Here is a 27873-nt window from a genome sequence, read left to right on the forward strand (position 1 = left end):
CAGTGTTTTTTTTTTATCTGATCCATTTACAACATTTAGTTGAAAGATTTAATTTCAGTTTGCTGTTTTGTAGCTCAACAATAAAACAAACTACCAAAAAAAAGCTACCTCTCTTCTAAGACTGCATGGCGGGCCAAAATACCAAGGGCCAACTTTGGCCCGCCTTCCCTAGCTGGGCATCTCTGCTTTAATAAATGACATGTGAAGCATTTTTTTTAGCTAAAACATTTTAGGGAAAGCAGAGATTTATTTGACATTTTATGAAAAGGGCATAATATGTGCCTTTTACCAACAGAGAAAGGTTCATTAGAGTTTGTGTTTGAGAAGTAAAATGAGAAAGAAGGGGCAGAGAAGAAGAATGCTTGAGTGAATGTTTGCACAGGGGAGGCCATCTAAACACTCGCTCTGTCAGACATTTAACCTCTTCTTTCCAGCTCTGATCTCCACGTTCCTGTACTTTGTGTGCTGGGAATTCCTTTCGTTTTGAGTCCCCCCCCCTCCACCCCCCAGAAATCTGGAGCTAAATGAAGGAAATCTAAAACTAGCCTCTATTCTGGATTTTCCATCTCAGGCCTGCCAAGTCAAAGAAGCCTCAAGGTTTTAAAAAAAAGGCTTTTAAAGGATTTTAAAGTCAACATGAAGCAACCTTGGTGTATTTAATGCAACAAGGTATCGAGCATAAAAGGGGCAGGATTGGATTTTATTCATCAGCATTTGGTTGGATCATGACCATGTGTTGTTACAAACTAAACTTTACTATTAGTTGTGATGGATTGTTTTGTTCCATCTTATAACAAAAGAAGCACATTTGGTATGGTTTTTATGAAGTTAATCTGCTTGTTAAGTCATAATGAAATATGGTTTCCAGGTCCAAGCCACTACTCATTTGAATTGAGAAAATATCTGTTTATGACCACTTTTTAGTCATATCACACATTAAAGTCAATTTATATAAAATCATGGTGCACACAACAGTCTCTGGATTGTTGCATCACCGACACCAATATTTTAACAATTTACAGTATAAAAACTTTATCACTTTCTGGTCATCGGATATTAGGCATGGACATATATATTGCGATCGTGATTTTCAAAGGCATTACATCGCTTTGTAAACCTTTATTATTACCATTTGATGAACCTCCCCATACAGTTTGATTTGGATACCTGGAAACCACTTCGTATGACGTCACACCTAAGAAGTAGATATGTCGCAAATAGTATGGAAAATGTTATCAAACCCCTATAAAAATATTAACATTTAATTGAAACTAATATATATACAAATAATCTAAATATTTATGTCTATATACTAATATAATATATGTATTTAAAAAAAACTAACAAAAAAAACTTTTTTGTCAAATACCATTTTAATTGTATAGTTTTATGATTTTTTTGTACATTTATTTATTTTAAACAAATTATTTGTAGTCTACCGTTTCAACCTGACCCGCATGGTCTTTGTTTTAACCATAAACAAATCATAAAAAGTAAAGCTAAGTCACACACAAATTACCACCTGTCAATCACTTTTTCCGCAGGACTCTAGCATGAATAGGCAGATTGATCTGTGTCATCATAATGGCGTTGACAAACTTGGTTGGTAAAAAGGTGCACAACCAACAGGAACCAACCAAGAGTGTCTGAGGTTTTCGCTAAAATGACTAAGTACAAGCGGGAAAGCAAAAGATTGAAGCAGTGTAGTGGCACTGTGACACACTACCTGATAGATTAAAGACCGAAGATAGAGACAAGACAAATTAAATATCAAGTTTAACAACTATAGTAAGACACAATTTAGCGGTACATCATTGATAAACTGTCTGACGTGCACTGCTCTCTGAGGTTTTGTGCTCAAAGCACCCGTGACTGCTAGAGCTCAGATATGCACGTACAACGCTGCAGTGCATGACAGAGTGTGTGTTTGTTTGTGTGTGGTCACGTGATGTGCGTTTTCAGCGGTATAATGTGGAAGGAGGGCTTTTCAGAAATGCTAGATGAAACGCCAGTGTGGACGTGGATTGTTTTTTATTCTAACATGCCATTTTAAAACTAAGATGTATTAGTGGAAACAGGGCGGTGTATTTTTCGCGAGCTTGTTGCTGCTGTGATGGGAATGGGGCGGATGATCTTGATGCCTACTCATGCCAACCCTACTCATATCATATGATGTCAAATCATAAATCTCAGCATCTATTGCCCCATCCTTCAAGCTCATGATTATTCAGCAGTCATTCTAATAATTTTCTGATTTTGGAGTTTTTTGTATCGTTATCAATGTTGGAAATAACATTCATATTTTCTAGTTTGAGATTCTTCCGTGAATAGACATCATTTATTTAAAATATAATTATTTGTAATATTATAAACGTTATTATTCTAACTTTTGATCAGTTAAGAGTCCTTTAACTGTATTAAACTTCTTACTAATCCCTTGCTTCTGAACAGTAGTGAATATAGGGTGTGTTTGTTTTCAGTGGGATGTTGACCTTTGTCTTTTTAATGTGGCAGGTGGGTTCGCGAGTTCCTCAATGATGAGAACAGAGGTCTGGACATCCTGGTGGAGTATCTGTCATTCGCCCAGTGTGCCGTCATGTGAGTAAAACTCTAAAAACATTTAGCCACAGTCATCCACAACACACTGCACCATCTGTAGGACACCTTATAATAAGACAATACAGGCTGTGATGAATCCAATATTGTTTAATTTTTAATAATACGCTGAATGCCTCAATGTAGGCCTGCTGCATTTTGGTTTGTGCTTTGTTATGCCTTGCTGAAATGTGCTTGGACGGTCATGTGCTGCTGTCTGCGCAACCCTGGACCTGTTGCTAACCCTCCCACCCTTACCCCTGCTCTCCTCATGTGCGGACCCTTGTGTTCGCGACTCAGGTTGGATTTTGAAGGGCTGGAGAATGGCGAGGACTTTTCGCTGGACAAGGCTAAGTCCTGGAGCAGGTCCATTGAGGATCTGCACCAGAACGGCTGCAATACGCTGGTTCGCTCTGCGCGGCAGTCCGTCCTCCGGTATGTACTGTGTGTGTTTGGCCTGCTTGTGCTTGCTGCGCTCAGCATCGCTTTCAAATTATGTTTGCTTGTGTGAAAACTTGCTTTGGTTTTGTTCAGGCTAATCGCATATGACTGAATAGAAATATGAAATGCACTGTTTAGACATCGTTGAAATTTCAAAAACAAACACTTTCCAAGAAAGGGGTATAAAAAAGAGCATTAAATAATAATAGTAATGTTTTCTTTCATTTACATTTTTCATATTGTTGCAATCAAAGAGATCTGTATTTTTTTTCCAGCTGTTACTAACTCTTTAACCCTTTGACTGCCCCTCTACCAAATGGTTGACCATGTTTTAAATAATGACTGTTATAGAATGACTTTTAAATAATGGATTGCATACACAGCATTGTTAGTTAACAAAAAAAAAATAAATCAAACAAACATCCTGTTGCACTACTACACTTGATTTTGGTTTATTTGTAAAAAAAAAAAAAACAACAACAACAATAAAACATGTTCAATTAGAATCTGAAATATTTTATGACATACTTTAAAAAAATGCGATTTAGTAATTAAAAATGTTTTTTTTCGAATTTTATTTTATTTAAATTGGTCTTACACTTAATATTTTCAGATTTTTCATTGTTTATGTATTAAGACCGGTACTTTAACTATAAACCGACATATCAAACATTTGGTAAAGGCTAATATTTTAGAAAATTTGGTATATGTTGAAAGAAAAATGCATTGAGTGTGTTAACTAGCAACATTAGGAGTTAAGAAATGCAATCCAAACATTTTTTTTTCTTGGTGGGTTAGTTAAAGGGTTAAAGGGATGGTTCATGCGTTATTTTTGTAGCAATAAACGATCAATTAACATACAAATTAGCAAAACATACAAACTAAAATAACAATATTAAAATAAAACCCTACAGCGCTCAAGAAAACAGGATATGACCTACATTCACTTGCAGGAGGAAGCTGTATTGGGTCAAATATTGGCTTGTACTCAATAATGAGTTTATATTACACATGCTCTAAAAATGCTGGATTGTTTAATCCTACTGTTGTGTTAAATATGGATAAACCCAACTTTATTTGACCCAACATTTGTTTAAAACAACCCAATATTTTATTGAAGGTATATAATATAGGCTCTTTTTAAAGGAATTACTCTGAGTACAAGCCAATATTTATCCCAATACAAATCCATATTTGTTTAATCCTGATTTTGACTAATTAAATAGCTGCATACAAAATAAAATAAAAAGTTTTTGTAAAACAATTTTGTACCTGATATCTAACTGTAACTCAAAAAAAAAGGAAAAGTAACAAATATTTAGGCATGTTTTTGCTCAGGGAAAACATGAAAATATCCAGACCTCTAAAAAGGTACATGTCAAAATCAGCATTTTAATAGGAACATGTTTTAAACTAACCTCTCACCCTATATATTTATATTTATGTTAGATAATAGTTTATCCAATAAATGTAACTAGTCTCCACATAAGAATTTTAGTCTATCTCTACAAGCAGTTTGAGCCTATTTGTTAAAAGTATCAACTATTGTTCCAGTTGTTATTGTTATTCAGTAAATGTCTGTTCATGCAATGACAGGAATGTTAGTGCTTTACACTGAAACAAGGAGTCGCATGCGTGCATTATTTTGCCCACTGAGACAAAGCCACATTTCCTGAGGGTTGATAACACACGCGAATGAAAGTACATCTTTATATAGCGTGTCTGAGTGATGGCTGGTGCGTGAGTGTTCTGTCAAATCAAACACAACTCTGGTGAACTGCTGACTTTGTCTTTCTGTTTCAGCTATGGCTCAACTTCTAACAGCAAAACCATCAAGAACTCCAGATTGGTTAGTCAGAAGGACGATGTACATGTGTGCATCATGTGCCTCAGAGCCATCATGAACTATCAGGTACCAGATGCACAGACCTGATGGTCACAAAAAAAAAACCTCAGAGTCATCTGACTTGATTGTTAACAGAAAACAAGCAAATTAACTCTTCTTCCAGATATGAAAACTAAAACATCACTCATTAAAATGTTTTCTGTTTAAGCATAAAACCTTTTATTGACTCACCTTTACATTTTGGTAAAAAAATTTATACTTAAAGCTACATTGTTTTTTTTTTCTTTTTTCATCCTAGTATGGCTTCAACCTTGTCATGTCTCATGCACATGCAGTCAATGAGATTGCTCTGAGTTTGAACAATAAGAACCCAAGGTAAGAAGAATTTAGAAATATGCTTTTAAAACATGAGATTTTTGGCAATAGGAGGCAAATATGTGGTCTAGTAACATATTTACTACTATTTACTAGTAAAATGTGTTCCCAGATGATAATATTTAGCACAATGTGCTACAGAATAGGTCTGTGCGATTAATTGAAATTGAATTAAATCACGATTTAAAACTGTGATTCGCTAATCGTTGAGTCTTCAAAATGACATCTATACATGCATACAAGTATTATATAATTTCCTCCACCCAGAGCAAATACAAATTGGTCTTACTAGCCAATTGAGTGAGCACACTTTTGTTCTGCCCTATCAGAATTGCGCAACCCAACTATGTGGAAAGCCCACAATAAAACAAAAAAGAGCGGAAAGCATGGACAAGTAGGATGATAGTGTCTGTCGCTTCAGAAGCATTAATAGACTATTCATTCATTTATTTTCGGCTTAGTCTCTTTATTAATACGGGGAAACCGGAGCACCCAAAGGAAACCCACACAAACACAGGGAGAACATGCAAACTCCACACAGAAACGCCAACTGACCTAGCCGAGGCTCGAACCCACAACCTTCTTGCTGTGAGGCGACAGCACTACCTACTGCACCACTGCGTTGCCATTAATAGACTAATCAATATCTAAGAAAAACAGCATGTCAGTAATATGGAAATATTTGGTTTCAAAATCACAGACACTAAACAGAAATAGGTCATTTGTAAGAGCTGTCACACAATTTTTGCCACAGCATGAGGAAATGCAACAACCAGCACCCCAAAAAAGCACCACAAGCACTATATGAAGAGTGTCTTGCTAAAAAGTCAACTAAAAGTATTGCCTGTGACGGTCAATCTAGTAGCTAGCAACAGCAAAGTACAATTTCAGAGTTGTTCGCAGCTGTTACACCATTTGAAAAAACATCACGAAGGCACTAGGAGATAATTAACGCCATAAGTCACTACTGTTTGAGAAAAACGAGTGTTTAATTTCTGAATATTTATAAACAAATTTGAATAAAAGCTATTAATATAATAAAATATTGAGCTGAAGCTTGACTACAAAATTAAATTACAAATCAAATTGAAATCACATTATGTGTCAAAAAAATCACAATTAGATATTTTTTTCCAAATCGCACAGCCCTTCTACACAATCTAAATGTATTTATGTTTAATTGTTTGTATGAAGAAAACAATGGAAAAGCAATGTAGTAGAATGCAAAAAAAGTATTCTGTTTCAATGCCATAAGAAATGCATTCATCTTTAAGGCAAATTACAGAGCAAAAATAATACATTCATCACAACCTTTATTTGTTGTGACATTTCCCCAACTTGTCATTGTCATTGTCATTTTGTCTTAAACATTATTGTGTATAATTGTGTCAAGGATATTTTTCTGATAACTTTTGTTTTTCCAGTGGAACAAACTGAATTTGTCATAAAAAAATTAATAATTCTATAACAGCGTTATTAATGTTTTATGACATTTCATTACATTTCAATGACAATTTAAATGTGTTCTACTGCAGTTAAGGTTCATGAATATTACAGATTAGGAACATTAATGAAACTTATAGAATTCATGACACAATTATAATGGCCTCATGACAATGATGTTTATGACAGGTTATGTTGCATTGGTAATGTCAAGTTGTCATGTCATCTTGAACAATGTCACATTTACATTTAAAATGACATAATTGAGCTAATGACACAGTTACTCACTGAAGCTAAGCAAGGCTGAGCCTGGTCAGTACTTGGATGGAAAATAAGGTTTCTGTTGGAAGTGGTATTAGTAAGGCCAGTCAACCTGTGGTCTGCGCGAGCCCTAATGCCCCAGTAAAGTGAAGGAGACACTATACTGTCAGTGAGCGGCGTCTTTTCAAATTGGCCCATACCCATTATGGCCTCCCAATCATCCCCATCCACCGAATTGGCTCTATCACTGTTTCTCCACTCCACCAATAGCTTGTGCGTTGTGAGTGCACTGGCACCATTGTCCTGTGGCTGCAGTCACATCATTTAAGTGGATTCTGCACAGTGGTGGTGATGTGGAGAAACCCCCTGTGAAGCGCTTTGGGTGTATGGCCATACACATTAAATGTACTATATAAATACACATTACATTAATGACAGTTGTCATATGCATGCATAAAATCTTCATATTAATGACGTGTCATGATTATAAAGGATTCATGGCAGTCTTATAAACACCACTTCAAGTAAAGTGTCTGAAAAAACGTAATTTGTTTATAACGAAACTATGAACTTAAGACGTGTGTTTCAAACATCGTGAGGTAATACTTTTTTTTTCTTAATTTTGGAGTGAACTTACATTTAAATATAAAAAATTGTTTTTAATTTGATATATTTTAAAATATTTGAAAAACCTCTTCATAAACACCTTATAAAGAGAAAGCTCCATATAGTATATCAAAGTCAAATAGAGTAAAATGTACTTTGAATGAAGAAAGAAAAGTAAAATTCACTCAACAAAACAATCTAAACTTGACACATTTTAGTAATTCCATGTATGCTATTTACCTAAAAACCTCAGTGCAAAGACTTGCACAATAAATATATACATTTTAGCATTTTTCTTTAGTGTAGCAGATCCCTAATAAGCCGATGTAATCCAATACCTTCAGTAGCCTTTAGTTTTGGTTGTGCTGTCGAGTTAAGGATTAGAGTTGTACTTTTGTTTGGTAAGAATGATTCCCTTAAAGCAGATTAGTGTCAGTCTGACTAGATGCATTTGTAGTCAAAGCTTATTTCAATTCACACCAAAGCATGGAAACCCCCACGTCATTCCTCAGTGAATCAGTGCTCCAACGTATCACTTAATCACAGCTTTAAACTGCACCGGGAAGACCTTTCTTAGATTACGTCCTTTTAAAACACCACCAACAACAACAAAATATTACCCCACCTACATGTGCTCATATAGTCAGCATCAGATATGACCCCTATGCGAAGCTCAAGATAAAAGTGTGCTATCGTGTTCCTGATTTTTTTTTTTTAAATTGTGCAACAATGGACACAAAGCTGCAGTTCTCCCTGAAGGATAGATCTAAGCAGGTGTGGGTGGGTAATGACCTGTCAAGTTGGTAATGTTAGCTGTCTTATTGTGCGAGTCCTGCTCTGCCCGTTTGGATGCTCACTGAAGCTTTTGTTCCCGTTACAGAACAAAGGCGCTGGTCCTGGAGCTGCTGGCTGCGGTGTGTTTGGTGCGAGGAGGCCATGAAATCATCCTCTCAGCATTTGATAACTTCAAAGAGGTACATTCTGGGATATTTACACCTGCAAGTGTGGCACAAAAAAATGGATGTTACATTCAGTGCTTTTTTGTTTAAAAAACGTTGTATTTTGTGAACATTTTCAACAACCTGTTCTCCAGGTTTACTCCAAAAGTAAAATATCAATAAGACTGTACTTCAAAAATATTCTGCCCATGTTAATTCATAGGGGTGTGAATTATTGTGACACACATATATTTAATATAGATATTTGTTTTTGATAAAACTGCACTATAAAAAATTTTAGGATTGTCCTGAGGTTGGGTCAAATATGGAAATGGGCAACTGCTTGTTTAAATTGAATTGACATTGTGTTTTGGCCATATTTGACTCGACATTACAACAACCCAGCATTTTTAGTGCGTGTGTTGTGTTTACAATTGTTTATTCTCAATGAGAGAGTTTTTGTGTTTGTTTGTTCATCTTCAGAACACAAATTAAGATATTTTAGATGAAATCTTAGACCCTCCAAAATTCCAGAAAAGGAGCCTCGAGTCTTCAGTTCTACTGTAATCATGTCAAGCTCCAAGAATACTTTTGTATAGCACAAAACTGTATATTGGAATTTGTTTGCCTATACAGTATCTTCTCTCCCATATCAGGTCAGTGTGCACCTTTACTCTGGGCAATACAGTATATTGGCATTAGAGTCAGCAGTGTAACATGCAAGTGTTGTATTTGCCATAGTAAACACACACCCTGATCTAATGCATAAGACATAGGCGAACAAAATAGTTTTTAAACTTTTTGGCATACAAATGCATTTGTTGGAGCTTTTTTGGATTACAGTTGATCCTCTGAAGCACAGGTGTCAAACTCAGTTCCAAAAGAGCCGCAGCTCTGCACATTTTAGTTCCAACCCTAATTAAACACACCTGATCAAACTAATTGAGTCATTCAGGCTTGTTTGAAACCTACAGGTAAGTGTGTTGGAGCAGGGTTGGAACTAAACTGTGCAGGGCTTCGGCCCTGCAGGAATTGAGTTTGACACCCCTGCTCTAAAGTCACATGGAATATATTGACAATGTTTGTGGTTCCTTTTTTGGAACCTTGGATGGTTAGAGCTCTCTGATTTTATGTAAACTATCTTATCTATAATTTGTGTTTTGAAGATGAACAAATATCTCTGGGGATTAATTTATTAAAGACATTACATTTCTTGGGTGAAGTGCCCCTTTAATATTTTGAACAAAAGATACAAATTTTATTAATAAATCAATTGCTTATTTTTACAGAGGGTGCGAACATTAGTGAATGGCACTCTATAAAGCCAATTAGCCAGCCATTTTTTCTCTTCCCAGTTGCATTTGTGGGAAAACACCACATCTTAAGCCAGTCGTTGCATTAAACCCATGTCTCTGATAAGGATCAAGGCTTTGGGAGAGTAAATTGCCCACAGGCTCAACCGTTCACTCTGTTTTGTTTGCCTAGTCATTTATGTAAATACCGGAAACGGCCCAATTACTCCGTAACTGTCTAACTCTGTCCTGGGAAACTCTGAGAGCTAATGAACAGAGCAGTCACAACAATGCTGTGAGAGAGACTGAAATAAAATCCTGGCTGTAGACTTGGAGCACTAGTCTTCAAAGGCTCTGTGGCTGCAGCCTAACTTTGAATTTAAACGGATGAATTAAATGTTCCCCATTTCATTGTGCAGAGCATTGGGAACTCTCATTAAAGAATTTTCAAAAATATCTTTTGCTAAAAGCATTTTATACGTTTCCTATTATGTAGCGCCTTTGTTATTTCATTCCCTTTCTTTTTCCGTAAGTCTGTCTTTCTTCTGGAATGGACTGCGATGTGAATTCTCCATCAGGCTCAACTTCACTGAACCCAATAACCTCATACCCTATTGTTTCTGTATCTAGGATTATATATATATATATATATATATATATATATATATATATATATATATATATATATATATATATATACTTTTTTAACTTATGAATAAAATGAACTTTTCTTACTTTAACAAAACTTACAATAATAATAATAATAATAATAATAATAATAATAATAATAATAATAATAATAATAATAATAGTAAGTTAAATTGTCCATAGTGTATGTGTGTGAAAGAGAGTTTATGGGTGTTTCCCAGTGATGGGTTGCAGCTGGAAAGGTATCCGCTGCGTAAAACACATGCTGGGTAAGTTGGTGGTTCATTCCACTGTGGCAACCCCTGATTAAGTGACTAAGTTGAAAAAAAGTGAATGAATGAATGAATGAATGAATAAATGAATAATAATAATAACAATAATAATAATAATAATAATATTAATACATAAATTAACTAAAAAATAAGTCAATACATTACAATTACATTAAATACAATACAAAAGCAATAGCATACTCGTCTATATATTTTTCTTGTCCATCAATTGAGTTTTTTTTTTAATAATGATTGGATTTCTCTGTTTAATCATTGTATTTTTCAAAGTATGTTTGTTTTTAAAAAAAATAAGCAGTATAACTACTCCACCATATTTTAACTTGGCTGGTACAAACAATAATAAAAATAATTGGCAACAATAGATTTTTAATTAACCACATTTGTGGGCTGCTGTGCATCCACCAGTCATGCTTACAGTAATGAAAAATGTCTTCATGTGGTTGCAGAAAGTGCATTCCCCAAGTTGTGTTTTTTAAATAAAATGTTGGCAATTGTTGGTAATTTTAACATAATACATATACTATACTCAGGGTTTTTCTGTTTTCCTGTGATGAACAAAGTAAATATGCTTGTAGGTGTGTAAGGAGAAGCACCGCTTTGAAAAGCTGATGGAGTATTTCCGTAGTGAAGATGGGAACATTGACTTCATGGTAGGTGTATGAAAGTTCTGTAGTCATTTTTGTACCTGTTTTTTTTTTTTTAAGTAATTAATTGTGTGTTTAAATGTCAGGTGGCTTGCATGCAGTTTATCAACATTGTGGTCCATTCGGTAGAGGACATGAACTTCCGTGTGCATCTACAGTACGAGTTCACAAAGCTGGGACTTGATGACTTCCTGGAGGTATTCAGTCAAAATACTCAAGAAAACCAGACTTTTTATTGCTCTCCCTTAATAATAAGGTTTCAATTGTTCATTTAACATTTAAAACTAAAATGAACATCCCCTATTACATTATATTAGTATTATATTGTATTAGTTTATGCAGTGTTTGTTAACAACTTCATTTTCATGAACTAACGTTAAAGATGAGTATATGCTCTAATAAATAGTTCATTGTTTGTTCATGTTAATTAACACTAATGGAATATTATTGTAATGTTCACTGTGTAGATGTTGTGTTTAAAACTATATAAACAAAATGTTGTTCTGAATTACTGAAAAATATTAAATAATTCAATCTATCAGGATTTTCGAAACATATCTAAACTCTAAGAGTAATTAAATAATAAAACATTAAGAAATCCCCTGTGTTCTCTTTCAGAAATCCAAGCACACAGAGAGTGATAAGCTGTCGGTGCAGATCCAGGCTTACCTGGATAATGTGTTTGATGTTGGAGGTCTTTTGGAGGATGCAGAAACCAAGAATGTGGCCCTGGAGAAAGTGGAGGAACTGGAAGAGCATTTGTCACATGTAAGAAACATGAAATATTCCCATTCATTAAAATAAGTAAAATACTAATAGAATAGAATATCCCATTTATGTGCACTGTATACACAAATTAAGCTAAATGTAATAAATGAACAACAATGAGTAATGAAGTATTAGTAACAGAAGAGATTTAATGTAACGGAGAGGAGAATGCTCTTAGAACCAGAAAAAACCCTTCTAAAATTACTGCATACATTTTCATGTAAACGATACAGAGAAAATTAAAAATGATAATAAATATTAACATAATAAAAAAACATTTATGGACAATACTGCAATACACATGACTTTTCATTTTAAGTTCACACTTAATTTTGTAAAACTTTAATAATTAACAAATTCTTTGCACTACTATTTTTATTTAACATTTTTGAAAGAAGTCTCATATTCTCAACAAGTCAGCATTTATTTAACAAATTTAATAAAAATTGTAATACTATAATATAGTATTAATATTTAAAATGTAAAATTTAAAACTTTAAATTAAATTTTAATTCATGAATTCCTTTTCCTTTCAAATATCAGCCTCATTATTCGAGGCGTAAATGTCAACACAGTCCTTCAGAAAACATTCTAACATCCTCATTTTATATGTTGAAACAGATATTTCTTACTATCAGTGTTTACAACAATGTGCTGCTTAATACAGTGGTCAACATATATAAGTACACCCCTCTCAAATCTCTCTTTTAAATTCAGATTTTAATAGGAAGCTATACAATAATATGCTTGTGCATATACATCAGAGTAATCAGTACTAAAGCCAAATCTGGAGCTTATCTAACAAAATAACTTACGATAACGGTCCAAAGACTAGTACAGCCAAATGTATATGTTTTCGAACAATAATAAATACTTATTTTAAAAAAAAGAGTAAAAATCAAGAGAAGCAGAAAAAAAATATTAAGTTGAAAATTTGGAAGGTTGTAATTTGTTTTGCAACATTTTGCTTGAATTTAATTTTAATATCTTTCTATTTATAAATATGTTTGGTGACTAAAATATTCTTTTGATAAATGTATCTGTTTAATAAATCTGTATTGTTTAAATGCACCAAAATACACTACCTATATTCACAGAGAAATGGATGAAAATATTCACTTTTAAAATGGGGCATACTTTATTACGCTGAACACTGTATTTTAGTTGTTAATTTATTTCTATTTAATTCAAAGAATATTCAAAACAGCATTTTATTTTTTTCCAAATGTTAAAAATATTTAATAAGGCCTTAAAAAGTTTAAACCAAACCTGAAATCTAAATCCATTGCATGTACATTTACAAATTACATAATTTAATTATTTTCTAAGAAACTGAAAGTCCACTGGCAGGGATTTATTCATGTTTTAATCATAAACTTCATGTTTTATACTAATACAATATTTATAATAATTGAATCTTGATAAAACAACACGCTTCTGTGTGATAAGAGGATACATTATTTCCATATTGTAGTGTTTAAGAGCAGAGTTTTTCACACCTTAATCTAATGCTTTGCAAAAACAATTCAAAGTAATGTAGATCTGTGCAAAATTTCTTTTCTCCCTCCCTTAAATAAATACTGCTCCCTGTCAGTGTACATATTATAATTTTTGACACATTGTGATCCTGAAGATAATTTTAATAAAATCCATTGATCTCATAAAGGGCAGTTCATTCTGTTGTGGCGACTCCAGATTAATAAAGGGACTAAGCCAAAAAGAAAATGAATGAATGAATGAATGAATGAATGAATGAATGATCTTCTAAAGGTCTTATAAATGTCTTGAAATGTACATTCCTTAGATGTAAAAATGCAGGGTTCCACACAATTCCTACATGTGGTCCCAATTCAAATCCATTAAGTGAGCATAACTGTTTTTTACAAAATTAAGTTAATTGACACAAAATAATTAAGTTTTCCTAAATAAAGTCTCAGGAATTGTGTTGTTTTCAGCTTATTTTAAATAAGTAGTTTGAACAAGCAGCAAAAAACATATCTACCTTTTAACAATCCAATAAGTCTTGTCAGTCACTTTCAGTATTTCAATGACTTCATCCATATCAGAGTTCACTATAAGTTCAGGAAAATCATGCTTATTTCCTAGTATTTACCCACAACATAGATTAATAATTCACTTTTGGCACAGGGGAATCTTAAAAAATATGATCTGACCGGCAGACTACTTAATATAAGTTATTTTGTTTAGCAGATACTAGCCTGTAAATCAGAGTATGCAGGCAGTGTGAAAACAAGCCTCAGATTGTTCCTCTGATCTGGACACAGTAGTGGGTCTTTCTGAGTTATGCTCATGCCAAAGGTCTTGAAATGGCCAGAGCATCACACAACAATCAATCCTTCTGCTCTCGCTGGGGGTGGAGGAAAGAATTCCCCAAATATTCCTGTATGCAATGGTGCTTCAAAAGTGAAAGTGCTGCTGTCTTATCTGCTTTGTCATACTGCTGGAAATGTTCACTTTATTGATCTGTAAGAGAGTGAGAGACACTGAAGGAGGCTTAAAAGGGAATGAGAGGATCAGTGCTCGGAACTGCCTGTCTGCTTTGTCCACCTCTCACGCCGTTATGTTTTCTCTCTTGCTTTGTTTTTTATTCTGTTGGTTTAGGTGACAGAGAAGCTTCTGGATGTTGAGAATGAGACCATGACGAAGGTGGCAGACCTGGAGAAGCAACTGCTGCACAAAGACAAGGAGCTGGCAGTCATAAAGGTATAGACCACAATCACTTCCACTTTTTCACTGTCACTGATGAGCGTGACTTGCAAATAGCTCATAAATAATTTGGTGTAATATAAAAAAAAAAAATGTTATATGAGCCATACAGTGACCGTTACAGTGAAGAATATGTTGCTAGGAAAGACAGATTGTTGTTTATTGTTAATATCTACAGTAAATGTCAGATAAAATAAATAAAATACCATGTTTTTGGTTATTTATAATGGCACTGCAGTGCTATTGTGTAAGTGATTTAGTATTTATATTATTTATTTATTTATTTGTTGTTCACTTGTTTGTATTTTAGGTACTTCCCAGCAGGAACACAATCGTAAGACGTTATTATTAGGTTAGATTTAGGTTGTGATGTTAACACTGTGTAACAACTTTATCCAATGATCATGGCGTGGATATTTAGTTGATTTTAGTTGATTTTAGTTTGTGTTGGAAAGTGACCAAAATTCAATGTCAAGCCAACATTGCAAACCAACATCATATTGACATCAAATACTGACATTTATTCGTCAGGTATGGCAACTAAAATCCAAAGTCTGATAGACATAGTCATAGTGGTAATATTATTGTATTATTGTATTATTAAAAATATTAAAGTATAATATTGTTTTTGACTGGGCAAATAAAAATATTTTCCATCTGGGCCCTTTGAAAAATTCTTTAGCCCTTCATGAGTCTAAAATTTTATTCATAATGGTCTTAAAAATTTCTTAAAATGTCTTAAATTTAAGTTGGTGAAACCTGCAGAAACCCTGTATAAGGTAATTAACAGACAAATTTTAGCTGGAACTACTCTCAGAAGACAGAAATTAATCAAGCATAACCTTTAATCAAACTTCATAAATTTTTTATAAGGGATTTGCAAGTAAACAATTGTAATTAGGTATCCAAATAAAAAAAATTAAACATTAAACGTTTTTTTACGTGTTTTTTTTACTTTTTTAAAAAGTAAATTAGAAGACTCCAATGTCTATAATCCAACATCTAGCCAACATTCAAACCAACGTTATATTGGCGTCAAATACTGACAATTATTTGTCATGTATGGCAACCAAAATCTAACATCTGATAGACACAGTTGTAGTGGTCACTTTCACACAATGTCAAGCTGTAACATCATTAGGCGTTGAAATTTGGTTGATTTTAGGCTGGATATTGTACACAGATGTCGGCCTGTGGTTGGGTTCTGACGTCAATCCTATTTTTAATTTTCAAACAAAAATGCAACATTCCCACAAAGTCGGGGTACAATGTTAGTCTAATGTCATGTTTACATCCTGGGCCTGCCGGGCTTAACTACAATGCTAACATTATGGTATTATTGCTATAGTTGCTATGATTTCTTAAAATGTTCAAATTCAAATATTGTTATTATGAGCATTTATTTTTTTGGCTTAGGCAAAATAACACAATACATCACAATAACAAATGTTTAAATATGTTGAGTTGTATTTTTTCTCTCGAAATTTAGATTTTTTTTTTAAACAGTTTATAGTTTCCAATGTTTAAATGTTGGTATTGTGTTAAAAAAATAAAAATAAAATAAGCATGTCTGAAAACATGACACATTTTGGTTTTGCTCAAATTTTTTAAAAAAATTTATTTAAGAAGTTTAGAACAAAACAATTATAAATTCCTAAACACACAACTGAATTGTTAATACAGGCAATTTGTAAATATTGTTTACAGTATTGTAAATGGATATTAGGAAATATTAATTTAAGATCCGAATAGTTTAAATATAAATCTGCACACCATATAACTGTTTATTTTGGGGGGTGAGGGGTGTTTACAAATGTTGTGTAGTGTTATTAGATGCCATGCTAAGAGTAAGCACCAATGTAGGTTTGGCAACATCATTGACTGGACTCACACTCACACTTTTGCAGGAGACGTATGAGTCAGCCAGCACACAGGTGCACACACTGCGGCGGATGATCCAGGAGAAAGACGCCGCCTTCCAGAGGCACAACAACATTGAGAAGCAGCTGCTGGAGCTGGAGCAGCAGGGCACCATCCGCTTACGCAAGCAGCCTGATGGAGACATTGCCATCGAGACTCTGGGTGCTGGAGCAGTGGCTGGAACTCCTCTGACAGACCTAAGATCACTGACTGTAGGCATGAGCACCATTGGAGGTTTGGGTGGCACTTCAGCTGTACCTGTTGAAGCTGTTGCTCCACCGCCACCACCACCCCCACCTCCACCACCTCCTCCACCTGCCCCACCACTCCCTTCAGAAGGTACAGCTACATTTTATGAAATGTATAGTGTTTTTTGACCCTCCATTGAAGGTCTGTTTACACAAAACTCTGCAATTAATGAGTAAAGGAATTAGTAGTAACACTTTATTTTGATGGTCCATTTGAGTATAAGTAGACTGTCTGCTTAATATTTTGTTGAGACTGCTCCTTAAACAGACATTTAACTGACTATAAGAAACTTTGCAAGTGCATGTCAACTTACACTAGCCCTAACCCAAACCTAACAGTCTACTTATAATCTAATGAGAATCAGTTGACATGTAGATGCAATGTAACGGACCATCGAACTAAAGTGTGACCAAATCAATCAATCAATCAATCAATCAATCAATCAATCAATCAATCAATCAATCAATCAATCAATCAATCAATCAATCAATCAATCAATCAATCAATCAATCAATCAATCAATCAATCAATCAATCAATCAATCAATCAATCAATCAATCGATCGATCGATCGATCGATCGATCAATCAATCAATCAATCAATCAATCAATCAATCAATCAATCAATCAAGCTGTTTAATAAAATGTTTCTGATGGCTCTTGATCATGATCACTTTATTTGATTTATATAAAATACATTCACCTGCATTACAGTTTATTGGCAAGCAATGTACAATGTAAAAATACTGATTTAAGCACGTATATATTGTTTGTTTTAGAATGACCAACTTTCAGAAAATATATTTTTATTTATTAAGTAATTAACTGTCTTAAATAATTTCAAACATAATAGACATTTTATACTTAAATTTTAGCTGGAACTACTCTCAGAAGTCAGAAATTAATCAAGCATAACATTTAATCAAGCTTCAATATTTATCTTATTAAGCACTGCTGGTTGTAAAACAATTGTGAAAATCTGACACTTATCAAGCATGCAGATTACATGGCATTGGTTGGATGTGTAAAGGATACTTAGTTATTGGATAATTTTCTAAATTTTTGCCAATTTTATCACAAGTTGGACAACAGAGAATTCCTTGCAGCTTAACAGTAAGATGAAAGCAATGTGTTGTGGGACAAACAAAATACGAACATTTTGGGACCCTTTGCTAATTAATGGGGAGGAAGTTGAACAGGTGAGTTCTTTTAAATATTTAGGTGGGGAAATTGACTTTCAGTTCCCTTTTAATAAATACTCAGAGAATATTTTTAAAAAGCCTCAGCAGCGGTTGAGTTTGTTGAGAAAACTGAGAAGTTTTGATAAAGGACATTTTGATTGTCTGATATAAATCACTTATTGATTCTGTCCTTAATTTCAATATTGTAGCCTGGTTTAACTCCCTCTCTGTTAAAAGCAAAAGTAAACGTTTAGGGTTGTTAAACGTAGCGAGTAAAATAATTGGTGAGAGACAAACACCTCTCACTGATTTATTTATAGCAGCGACAAAAAGAAAAACCTCCACTATTGTGGAAGACTCTTCCATCTGGTAGATGGTATAAAGTCCCTTTAGCAAAAAAGGCTAAGTACAAGAAATTTGTTCCCACTTCCAATGTTTTTTTTAAATAGAATTTTTTGTATATTTATGTTTTGTTGTTGTGTGTGAGCCTATGTCTAAAGACAAATTTCTAACCCCTGTGGGAAAAATTATCCCTGTGGGATAGACAATAAAGTTTATTGAATTGAGTTGAATTATAAGTAGGCATCCAAATTAAAAATGAATATTTTTTCCTTTACATTAAATGAAACATTAAATATGTTTTCCCCTAAATTAGAAGTAAATTGGAAGATTCTTTGAGAACAACAACATCTGAAATACAGAAACATTAAATAAAAGAAAAATGAAGAAAAGTTGTGAAATAAACCTTACATATTTGCTGATCAAATAAATCCTGGTGCTCTGTTTATGTATATTTGTTATTACTGTGATGAAGGAAAAAATATCATTCATCTGTAGTTTATATAAAGCAACATAATGTTAATAAATAAATCATTTGATTTCCTACAGACAGTGGGAAGTATGTCACAAGCCCACTGTCAATGAAAAGCGGATATATAAGGATTCCCTTGACGCTCCAGATTATAGAGATTTTATTAGAGATTTTGTAGAGCGATTATAAACAAAAACAAAAGTCATTTCCCTCTGAGTTACAGAGCTTTAAATGTCTCAGCCCAGCAGGAAAAGGAAAAGCTAAGGGTGTTTCCTTTAGCTAAGGAGAGGTTTCTACTGAGGAAGCAGCTGGTCTGGGACTCACTAAATACCCATTTAGCTCTTCTAGTTATTTGGGAACATTCTACTTTTTAAGAGTAAAATGTCAATTCAACACGTATTAATTGATCAAATCTCTCTTATTTTCCACAGTTGAGTCTATTCCTATTCCTCCTCCACCTCCTCCACCTCTACCTGGACCATCACCATCGGTCATTCTTAGTGTTGGATTATCAGGTAATATTTTTTTTTACAAATAATAATACTAGAAACTGTACCATCTTAGCTCTGAGTTATTGACAACAAAGGATCAAATTGAATGTCATCACTTTTGAGAATCTTGTCATACATCTTGTGTTAGGTAAAGTTACTGTAAAAATGTATATATTAACAATTTTTAAGCCTATCTCAATCTAAAAATGGGAAAAACACATCTATAGGTTGTTTGCAATCATGTGGTTCTGATGACGCGCGAAATTCAGGAAGGGCGGGAAGTAAAAACTGAATGGGAGATAGAGAAAAGTCTGTATTTTTGTGATTTATACCACATTTCAAAGGAGATATAAATAGAAAATAGCCACATATGCTGGGCATGATCTTTATATCATGAAGAGAGCCAGGTTTTCTACTGAACTAAAATATATCTGACTGTCATCAAGGCGGTAGATACTCTATGATCTATTACGTAACATGAAAAAATACTATAGTAAATAAATGCTATAGTCTTTGGAAGCATACTATAGATAATTACTTGAATTACTTGAATACTTTGGTAGTAATTATATTGTTGCTGTGGTACAACGCAACTGTAATAATAAAAAAAAATTATTAGGCTTCAGTTTTCTACACTAAAATTATACACAATACACCACAGTTTACACTATTTATTGCAATTTATCAGTTTACTATGCTGCAGTATTTTTTAGCATTCATTAACAAATAGTTGTACACATTATACATTTTACTATGTGGTTCAAAAACATGTTTATTATTAATTACTACTGTACATTTTTTCCCCCCTATGCGGATATCTTCCAGACATCACAAAATAACAGATAAAAGCATACAAAAGTGTGGACACATAGTCTACATTATTATTTATTTATTTTTGTTAGGGGGAAAAGTGCTTCTCAATAATAACCGTCTAGTTTTGTCACAAGGGTTGCATTTCTTTTTGTTTTGTCAACAAACTTACCATCAACAAACATTCATGTTATGGCTGTTTATTTTAACAAAATACCAGTAAAGACATGGATTATTGCAAAACGAGACAGAGATTTCATTGCAGCGATTACATTGCAGGGTGTGTTCTTTACTGTATATTCTGGATTTTTGGAAGTGTGGTGGTGTTTTTATCTGATTTTCATATAACACATTAACCTATTTATACACATAGCTAGGCCTTTATATAATCTTTATTGGTGCTGTCAAATGAATTATCGCATTCAAAAAAGTTTGTACACATGGATGTACTGAAAAAAATTTTTTATTACATGCTGCCTTTTCTTCAATTTTTCAGCCAGTGTCTTGAATTTTTCCTCCCTTTATGAGCAAAAGCTTCTGCAAGTCTATAAAAGCTTTGCGGCAATCTTATTTTGGCTGATTTAAACAATTATAAACAACATAGAAACATTTTGATGTTTGGATAGCGATTCCAATGCACAAGAATCACTTTCTGCCCTTCATCTGAATTGAGCATCAATGACGTCATGTAAAAACAACCTGTAGCACACTTACTTTTTTTCACATTACTTTGCTTAAAAGGTAACCTAGTAACATATTTAAAAGTGACTTAAATTACTTTTAAAGGTAACTTTACCTAATGCATATATTAGTTAAGATAATAATCTGACTGTAAAGTTTTTATTTCCTCTCTTAGCAATACGCATTAAGAAACCTATAAAAACAAAGTTCCGCCTGCCTGTCTTTAACTGGACTGCACTGAAACCCAACCAGATCAATGGCACCGTTTTCAACGAGATTGATGATGACCGTGTTCTCGAGGTGATGTTGAGCATGATTTATGTTATTTTGAGTGTGTCCTTCATTAAGCTCTCCACTCAGATTATGTGCTTTTGTTTTGACTTACAGGAATTGGATTTAGAAAAGTTTGAGGAGCTGTTCAAGACGAAAGCTCAGGGTCCCGTGGTGGATCTGTCATGTTCAAAGAGCAAGGTCTCCCAGAAGGTCATCAACAAAGTTCAGCTGCTAGATGCCAATCGATCAAAGAACTTGGCCATCACTTTACGCAAGGCCAACAAGACCACAGAGGAGATTTGCAAAGCCATTCAAACGTATGCACACATACAAAAGTATTTCTACATATGTTGTGTTCATCTCTTCTGAGATTAATATGTGCTATTTCTGTGTTGAAGGTTTGATCTAAAGGCACTGCCAGTGGATTTTGTGGAATGCCTGATGCGGTTTCTGCCCACAGAGGCCGAGAGTAAACTGCTGCGTCAGTACGAGCGGGAGAGGAGACCGCTGGACCAGTTGGCGGAGGAAGACCGCTTCATGTTGCTCTTCAGCAAGATCGAGCGGCTCACTCAGAGGATGAGCATCATCACGTTTGTGGGCAACTTCAATGATAATGTCAACATGCTGACTCCGGTGAGCAAATAGAAGTGTTGGGAAACTTTGTGGGGTTTCAGAAAAATTGATTTTCAGTGATGTTCATCAAGTGATTTTGTTTGTTTGTTTGATATGGACGAACATTCCTGGAATTTTATTTCTGCACCCACAAAACCTGGTATTTTGACTGGTATTTTTGACTATTTCATATGGCAAAAATTAAATCCAACCTAGCTAGTCTGCGTCAACAACATGTCCTGTAATGTGTAAGAATCAGGTCAGTAGGCAGAGAGTAGGATTTACCTTTCTGAAAAAGTATTTGACCACAAAATGTTTACTCTTCAAAAAGCACTTTAAATAAGTTTTCAAAAAAGTGGTTGACAGTGGGCATGCTCAAAATGTTTCACACCAAATTTACAGTTGTGATTGAATCAATGAAAATGTATCATAAAATCAGTTAAGGCCTTAGAAAGAAACATATTCTTGATACAATACCACATAATTCATATTTTGAAATTACATTTCTTATTTAAATCCACAGCAACTCAACGCCATCATCGCAGCATCAGCTTCAGTGAAGTCCTCTCCAAAGTTAAAGAAGATTCTTGAAGTAAATATCTACCTTATTATAAAGGCTCAGATTCATCCTAAAATCATCTACTGTTTTGCATAAATATCCTTTTGTTTTGCCTCCACACAGATCATTCTGGCCTTGGGCAACTACATGAACAGCAGTAAAAGAGGTTCAGTGTATGGTTTCAAACTTCAGAGTCTGGATCTGGTGAGCTGAGAGGGAGAAAAGGTTTCAGTGAAGGTGTTGTTCAATTATAGTGCTGCTTTTACTCATGATGTTGTTTCTGTCCTCTCTCAGCTGCTAGATACTAAGTCTACTGACCGGAAGATGACACTGCTTCACTACATTGCTCTGGTTGTCAAAGAGAAATATCCTGAACTGGCTAACTTCTACAATGAACTGCACTTTGTGGATAAGGCCGCGGCAGGTTGGTGTTATTTTGTGTTATAGGATGTTGAACTGAACGTTTGGACTACATTAATTAGCCTTTCAAAAAATTTAATAGTTAAATATTAGAGGAAATACATCAGTCAACACAGTGTGACAGGTTTGTGTTGTTTGGCTTTATTTAGAAGATGAGTCAGTTCTTAATTTGTGAAATTTGTGAAGCATAAATTGTTTAATTATGTTCATCATTACTTCGGTCCTCAATATCACATGATCATTCAGAAATCATTTGAATCTGGTTTGGTGCTTATGAAACATGTATTTTATATTGTTGTTGCTAAATTAATTCCTTATTGTAAAGCTTTGGTCAAATTTCTGTATAGTAGCTTCTATATGAGTTATTGCTCATTTGAACCCACTATTACTGTCTAATATTCATGCAAATATTATTTGTGTTGTGTGTATGGTTACATAGTTTACCATTTACATAGGGTGTATGGTTTCATAGTTAACCTGCATGGACCACGCCACACTTTGAGCTAGACTTTACTCTAGGGATGAAAGAGATGGTAAGGGAACAGTGGGATGAAGGAGAAGGGAAGTAAGAGGATAAACAGTAAACAGGTAGGTAAGTTGACCGGACGTCGTTTGATGATTCCCAGAGACTTAGAGTGGGAGTTACGTTTCTGTAATATTTTGTTAGAGTGATTGGACCCCCCGATTCAACCTAGGAGTCAGGAGAGGGTTATAGGATTGTTAATGGGAAGTGAGGAAATAGAGGGACTGAGGGTGGGTTCGAGAGAACAAGAAAAACAGTGCTAGAGGGCTGGTCTGCCTTAAATTAGTTTTAAGGGAATAGATGATTGGTTAAGGAGACAAAGTGAGGCGTGGTTCCACTGCCGAACCTTTGTTTACAAGTTAACTCCATTTAAAACAGTGCCTATTTTAAGATGTCCTTTTTACACGCTCCATGTACTGTGGTTATTACAATTAAATGTGCATAATCAGATGCAATTAACTCACATTCTAACCCTAACATGTAGTAAGTAATGTAATTCATTTATTTTACCCAATAGTCAAATGAATAGTTACATTTAACCCTGACACGTAAAATTAAGTGTCACCATGTTTTCTGTGTGTGTACATGATATGTACTTATTCTAGTCATGACATAAATAAGATAATAACTATAGGTTCTATCCCTAAACCTAATCCTGAGCCTAACCTTTTTCCATGTATAGTTACCACATATAACCCCAATAATTTCTAAGCTAAGTACACATAGTGTGAATTAAAGTGGAGCCATTGTAACTGTCTACACTGACTTCAATTCTTGAGATAGTATAAAGTTTGTGAAGTGAGTATTGTTCAAAATGTTGATGTTTTTTATTTTTATTTGGTATTGTAAAAACCGCAATAATGTTACTGTAAGAAATTTTAGTTTAATATAACTATTTAAAATCGGTTTTATCTTTGCGTTACCAAAAAGCTGAGTTGTTAGCATCATTACTTCGGTCCTCAATGTCACATGATCATTCAGAAATCATTTTAATCTGGTTTGGTGCTTATGACACATGTATTTTATATTGTTGTTAACAAATTAATTCCTTATTGTAAAGCTTTGGAAAAATTTCTGTATAGTAGCTTCTATATGAGTTATTGCTCATTTTAAACCCACTATTACTGTCTAATATTTATGCAAATAATACAGCATTTGTGTTGTGTGTATGGTTACCTTAATTCATGGTTAAAACAGTGTCTATTTTAAGGTGTCCGTGTTGCACGCTCCAAGTACTGTAGTAATTACAATTAAATATGCATAATTGGATTAAAATAACCCTTACTCACCTTCTAATCCTAACCATATGGTAATGTAATTAATTTATTTTACCTAATAGGTAAATGAATAGTTACAGTTAGCTCTGACACCATAAAATAAAGCAACCTCACCATGTTTTCCATGTGTGTACATGATATGTACTTATTCTAGTCATGATATAAACTAGATAATAACTATAGGTACTATCCCTAAACGTACACCTTAATCCATGTATAGTTACTACATATAACCCCAATAATTTACAAGCTAAGTACACTTAGTGTGATTTAAAGTGTAGCCATTGTAACTATCTGACTTCAATTCTTATAATATAAAGTTTGTGAATAAAGAGCCTTAAAGCTGCATTTGTTTGGTCATAAAATGTAAAAACATAAATATTGCTGAGTAATTTAGCAATTTAAAATAACCGTTTTCTATTTTTATATATTTTCCAATCGATTTTATTTTTGTGTTGCCAAAGCTGAATTTTCGACATCATTTCTTTATTTCTCAATGTCACATGATCCTTCGCAAATCATTTTAATATGCTGGTTGGTCCCTTAAACTACACCTGAGCCTAACCTTAATCCATGTATTTACCATATTCTCATCTTATCACACAGCTAATTGATCTGCAGCCGTTGTAACTGTAGCTACATTGGCTTCTCTTGTGTTACAGTGTCTCTGGAGAACGTGTTGTTGGACGTGAAGGAGCTTGGTAAGGGCATGGATCTGGTCAGAAGAGAGTGCAGTCTGCATGATCACGCTGTACTCAAAGGCTTCGCCCAGACCAGCGATACTCAACTGGACAAACTGGCCAAAGATGCAAAGACAGCGGAGGTGTGCTTGTTTTTCTTTTATTTCACAAAATACCCTATAGCGATTAAACTGAACTGCATTCTCTGAATCTCATGTTGAATCACTTTGCAGGAGGCCTTTAACAATGTGGTGCTGTACTTCGGGGAGAGTCCTAAAACCACACCCCCCTCTGTGTTCTTCCCAGTGTTTGTGCGCTTCATCAGAGCCTACAAGGTACTGTAATCTATTAAATTATTCACTTACTGTTTTTAGACACACTGAAGTATTATGACTCTTTAAATTATGATGGAAAAATGTTATTTGTTGCTTTTTATAAACATCAAGGCAGGGAGAAATATTTATTCTTTTAGTTTCTAACTATTGTGAGGTAATTTTGAACAAAATCTGGCCAACTTTGCAGACTTTGTGGATGTGTTTACTTGATAACTGGCTGGCGAGTATCTGAAATTTTATTGGTTCTTTTTGTCCGAGTGTGTAGTGGGCTGGTTGTAGCTCTGATGCAGTTTTTAATGAGGTAATCTTTATTTCTACAGTTCATTTGCTCTCCTCAGGCTCATGAAGCACTTTTTTTACTTGTGTATTTGTTCTGCTGTATTTTTCTGTGCTTGGGGTTTGTTCATTATATTTTATATTACATTATATATATTTTATTTTATTTTTCACAATATTTCCTATTATATTTTTCTTTTTGGGAAAGTCTTATTTCTTTTAGTTTAGCTAAATTATATATATATATATATATTAGCCAAACTAAAGGCTTATAATTTTATCTTCAACTGTATTACAAAATATAATAATAATAATAATAATAATAATACCAATAATACCAATAATAATAATAATTATAGATTTTGAACATTGTGCAGCCCTATTATATATAATTATCTTATATATAATAAATATTATTAAATCATTAAATCAAATTATCATCATAAAATAATACAACAACATAATTAAATAGGCAGTTTATTCTGCTGTGTAGACCTGCAAAAGTGAGTGAAAATTATTAAATAATATTCAGATGATCTACCATTTAATTCAAATAAATAAATACAAGTTAAATTTAAAAAATACAAATAATATAACAAATGTAAAGTAAATAAATTTGTGAATACATAAACAAAATAATGTGTGGAGAAAAAGGTTACTAAAAAGAAACAATTTTTAAAAAATTTTTCAAATAAAGCATAATTTTTTTCTTGCAGGTAAGCTATATACATGTCTTCTAAATTTTAAGACAGGGTTCTGTGCACAAGGACTCTCCACATTTATATTGAATTTATATTTATTTTGATATTTATCGGACAATGCCTAGCACCTATTTACATATTCATCAAAGCCAGTGCTTACAACTCTGCACATTTTTGTATGTTTTCCCTAATAAACACCCAATTCAATTATTCAGCTCATTAACAGGGACTTGAAATTGTTGAATTAGATGAGGCCAAAAATGTGTGGATGGGGGATGTAGGGTGAACCCGACCTGCTTTTAAGTCACTAAGGAGGACAGGAAGGAGCCATCCACGTGATCTGTTATCTGACATGTTTACTAAACACCAAGTGCTGAAAGATTTGCTCTGCAAACTGAAAAGCTGCATAAACACTGCGGGCAAAAACACTGCTTTTTTTATGCACTGTCAATTTTGACATTTAAACTTTTTATGCCAAAGTGTGAAGGTTTTTCGGGAGGTCTTTTTGATCACCAGCTACTCTGCATTTTCACTAGCCACAATTTGTTATTGTAAAAATATATTTTATATGCATAAATTTGACGTTGACATGCTAAAATTACTTGATTTAAGTGATGTTATGTCCCCATGCCACCTTAACGTTTTTTTTTTTTTTTTACATGACTTTTTAGGCTCAACACTAAGGATTTACGATTATTTTTCTCTGGCCACACCAAACTAATTATTTCCTTGCCAAAAATTATTAAAAATGTGTCAAAACAAGCTAAATATAGCTGTGTACATACACTTTTTATTCAACAAAAATGTTCTTAAGAAACAATCGAGATTTTAAAAAATAATTCTCATGTATCTAAAACTTTAAACAGTAGTTTTTCCAAGCTAAAGGTCCAAGATCATTAGGTAACTATAGATAAATGGAGAGTTAATCTCCTATTAAAGCAATGTTATTGTAAAGGATGATAACAACCATATTAACAAAAATAACTGCAAGCAAAAAAAAGTAGGTGGAAAACATTCAGTGTGGATGATCACGTTCACGAGGTAAACATTAAGTATTAATAATCCCATTAATAATCTGTTCAAACGATGGTTAAAGCAGAAGCGGCAACAGCTGCTGCATACTGAACAAAAGATCTGAAAATGTCTTGAAAGGAGCAGAACTGTGGGTGCACGACCACCGCTTTTTTCCAATCTATTT

General features: G+C 33.8%; 1 protein-coding gene across 1 annotated transcript in view; it reads left to right on the top strand.

Moving 5' to 3' along the window:
- Positions 1-27873, top strand: part of fmnl3 (formin-like 3) — an 88211-nt gene that overhangs the window by 47875 nt on the left and 12463 nt on the right. The window contains 19 exon segments of the mRNA NM_001346154.1: positions 2515-2598; positions 2896-3030; positions 4840-4948; positions 5181-5257; positions 8448-8541; positions 11314-11388; positions 11469-11579; positions 12001-12150; positions 14773-14874; positions 16785-17136; positions 19469-19552; positions 21195-21319; positions 21407-21609; positions 21691-21925; positions 22428-22496; positions 22587-22667; positions 22758-22887; positions 25346-25506; positions 25597-25698. Coding sequence (NP_001333083.1) covers positions 2515-2598; positions 2896-3030; positions 4840-4948; positions 5181-5257; positions 8448-8541; positions 11314-11388; positions 11469-11579; positions 12001-12150; positions 14773-14874; positions 16785-17136; positions 19469-19552; positions 21195-21319; positions 21407-21609; positions 21691-21925; positions 22428-22496; positions 22587-22667; positions 22758-22887; positions 25346-25506; positions 25597-25698 — 2479 coding nt within the window.

This window comes from Danio rerio, chromosome 23, assembly GCF_052040795.2.
Source record: "Danio rerio strain M-AB ecotype USA chromosome 23, GRCz13ab, whole genome shotgun sequence".
In the NCBI taxonomy this organism is placed as follows: domain Eukaryota; kingdom Metazoa; phylum Chordata; class Actinopteri; order Cypriniformes; family Danionidae; genus Danio; species Danio rerio.